This window comes from Aquila chrysaetos, chromosome W (genome assembly GCF_900496995.4).
Source record: "Aquila chrysaetos chrysaetos chromosome W, bAquChr1.4, whole genome shotgun sequence".
Lineage (NCBI taxonomy): Eukaryota > Metazoa > Chordata > Aves > Accipitriformes > Accipitridae > Aquila > Aquila chrysaetos.
This window is the reverse complement of record NC_054457.1, coordinates 2880695-2882590: the sequence shown is the minus strand read 5'-3', so window position 1 is coordinate 2882590 and position 1896 is coordinate 2880695. Positions and strand designations below refer to the sequence as shown.

At 43.1% G+C, this 1896-nt stretch overlaps 1 protein-coding gene across 1 annotated transcript; it reads left to right on the top strand.

Annotated features, from left to right (window-relative positions):
• The first annotated feature begins 213 nt into the window (after positions 1–213).
• Positions 214–1374, top strand: LOC121232736 (endogenous retrovirus group V member 2 Env polyprotein-like). The gene has a single exon (XM_041121140.1). It carries the CDS (start codon positions 214–216, stop codon positions 1372–1374), a length of 1161 nt encoding a protein of 386 aa, XP_040977074.1.
• The last annotated feature ends 522 nt before the right edge of the window (positions 1375–1896 follow it).

The following is a 1896-nucleotide window of genomic DNA, read 5'->3' as shown; positions in this document are numbered from 1 at the left end:
CATTATTGCTGTTGTCATTTTATTAGTGTTATCATTATCATTATTAGTTTCTTCTTTTCTGTTCTATTAAACCGTTCTTATCTCAGCCCATGGGTTTTGCTTCTTTTCCCGATTTTCTCCCCCATCCCACTGGGTGGGGGGGGAGTGAGTGAGCGGCTGCGTGGTGCTTAGTTGCTGGCTGGGGTTAAACCACGACACCTTCCTCAGGGGAACATGGAACTCCCCTTTCTAGAAGTCCCAACCACAAATTGGACATCTCTTATTAAAGATGGGCCAAACAGGAATGGATTATGCCTTTATGGAAAGGGAAATACCCAGCAGGGACCCAGCTTTGATCTGGAGGTACCTGACCCTAAAGAGGTCTTAATTACTGGCCGTTGCTTAAATATTACTGATAATATTTGGGGAGACATGGATAATTGTAGCCTTGCGGAAAATCTGGGAACTTTTGATAAAGGAAAATTAGAACGTCTTGGACTGAACTTAACTATTAGTTTCTATTATATCCGGAAACCAAAGAGGGGGCCAGAAAAGAAGGGGCAAGAACAAGACAGAAGGGAGACACATCTCGGTTCAAGATGCAACACAGGGCCCGGATACTGGTGGCTCTGTGGGGATGGCAGGGCCAGAAAGAGTTTACCCCAGAACTGGAAGGGACACTGTGTTCGGGGGTACCTTGCACCTCAGATCAGTATATTCGAGGGAGCTTCACCTCCCCGAGGGTTTTTGAGAACACCTTGGCTCCGTGTAAAACGGACTGAAAACCCACTAATTATTCAAGGTACTAGGTACCATAGTTTTGTCCGATGGCTAATCCCCTCTTTAGGGGTAAGTGAGTTGGAGAAAGCTATCGTGAATATATCTGCTACATTAGAGGTTATAGAAAAAGCTACAATTGATGCAATTCAAGGGCTGCAACTGGAAATACAATCCCTAAGTAAAGTAGTACTCCAAAATAGAATGGGATTGGACATGCTTTTAGCAAAAGAAGGGGGCTTATGTGTAGTTATAAACCAAACTTGCTGTACCTATATCAATCAAAACCAACGAACTGAAACAGATCTTGAAGAGATATGGGAAAAGACTAGAATACTACATGAAGCTTCCCAAGATGACACTTCTCGGGACTTGACAGACATATTAGAAAAATTAACCTCCTGGTTGCCAAATTTGACATGGTTGAAGCAATTGTTTGTCACTATAATAATCATTATTCTCTTCTCTGTGGTTCTTGGCATAGTGGTTCGATGTGGCTTTTTGTGCTGTAGGAGTACAGGAGACTCTTACAGTGAATGGAAAAAGAATCAGTTACGACGAAAACTCGAGACCAACAAATACTTTGAGAGGATGCTAGATAGGGAAACAATGTATTAGAAGTACTAGGATTAGATATAGTAAAAGAATTTACTATTTTCTAGAAAAGGGGGGACTGAGACAAGGGGAGTCAAAAGAATCTCAGTAGACATAATAAAGGGGGATGAAAGATGATGTTTAGCGCTTACATTGTTGAAATTAGCTGACGTAGAGACAGTCCTTGATAAGAAGAGCTGGTCCTAAGAACCAGCCAATGAGGTAGAGACAGTTCCTGATAAGAAGCAGGAGCTGGCCCCAAGAGCCAGCTAAGACTGGTCTTGCGGCTTGGGTGAATACCAAGAAACCACTGAGCCTGCGCAAGAAAAGAGGTTACTAGCGGTGACGAAGAGGAGTCATCTATCTTCATCTCTGCGACCACCAGACGACCACCATAAAGAGGCACTGCGCAAGCGCAGCTGAGAGGAGACTATGGAAATGACCTCTCGGAGCTAATTTTAATATGAAGCGGGGATAGGTCATGCATATTTATAGGCGTATTGTGAATATGTAACACTTGACTGTATAAACTTGAAGCGAACTGCC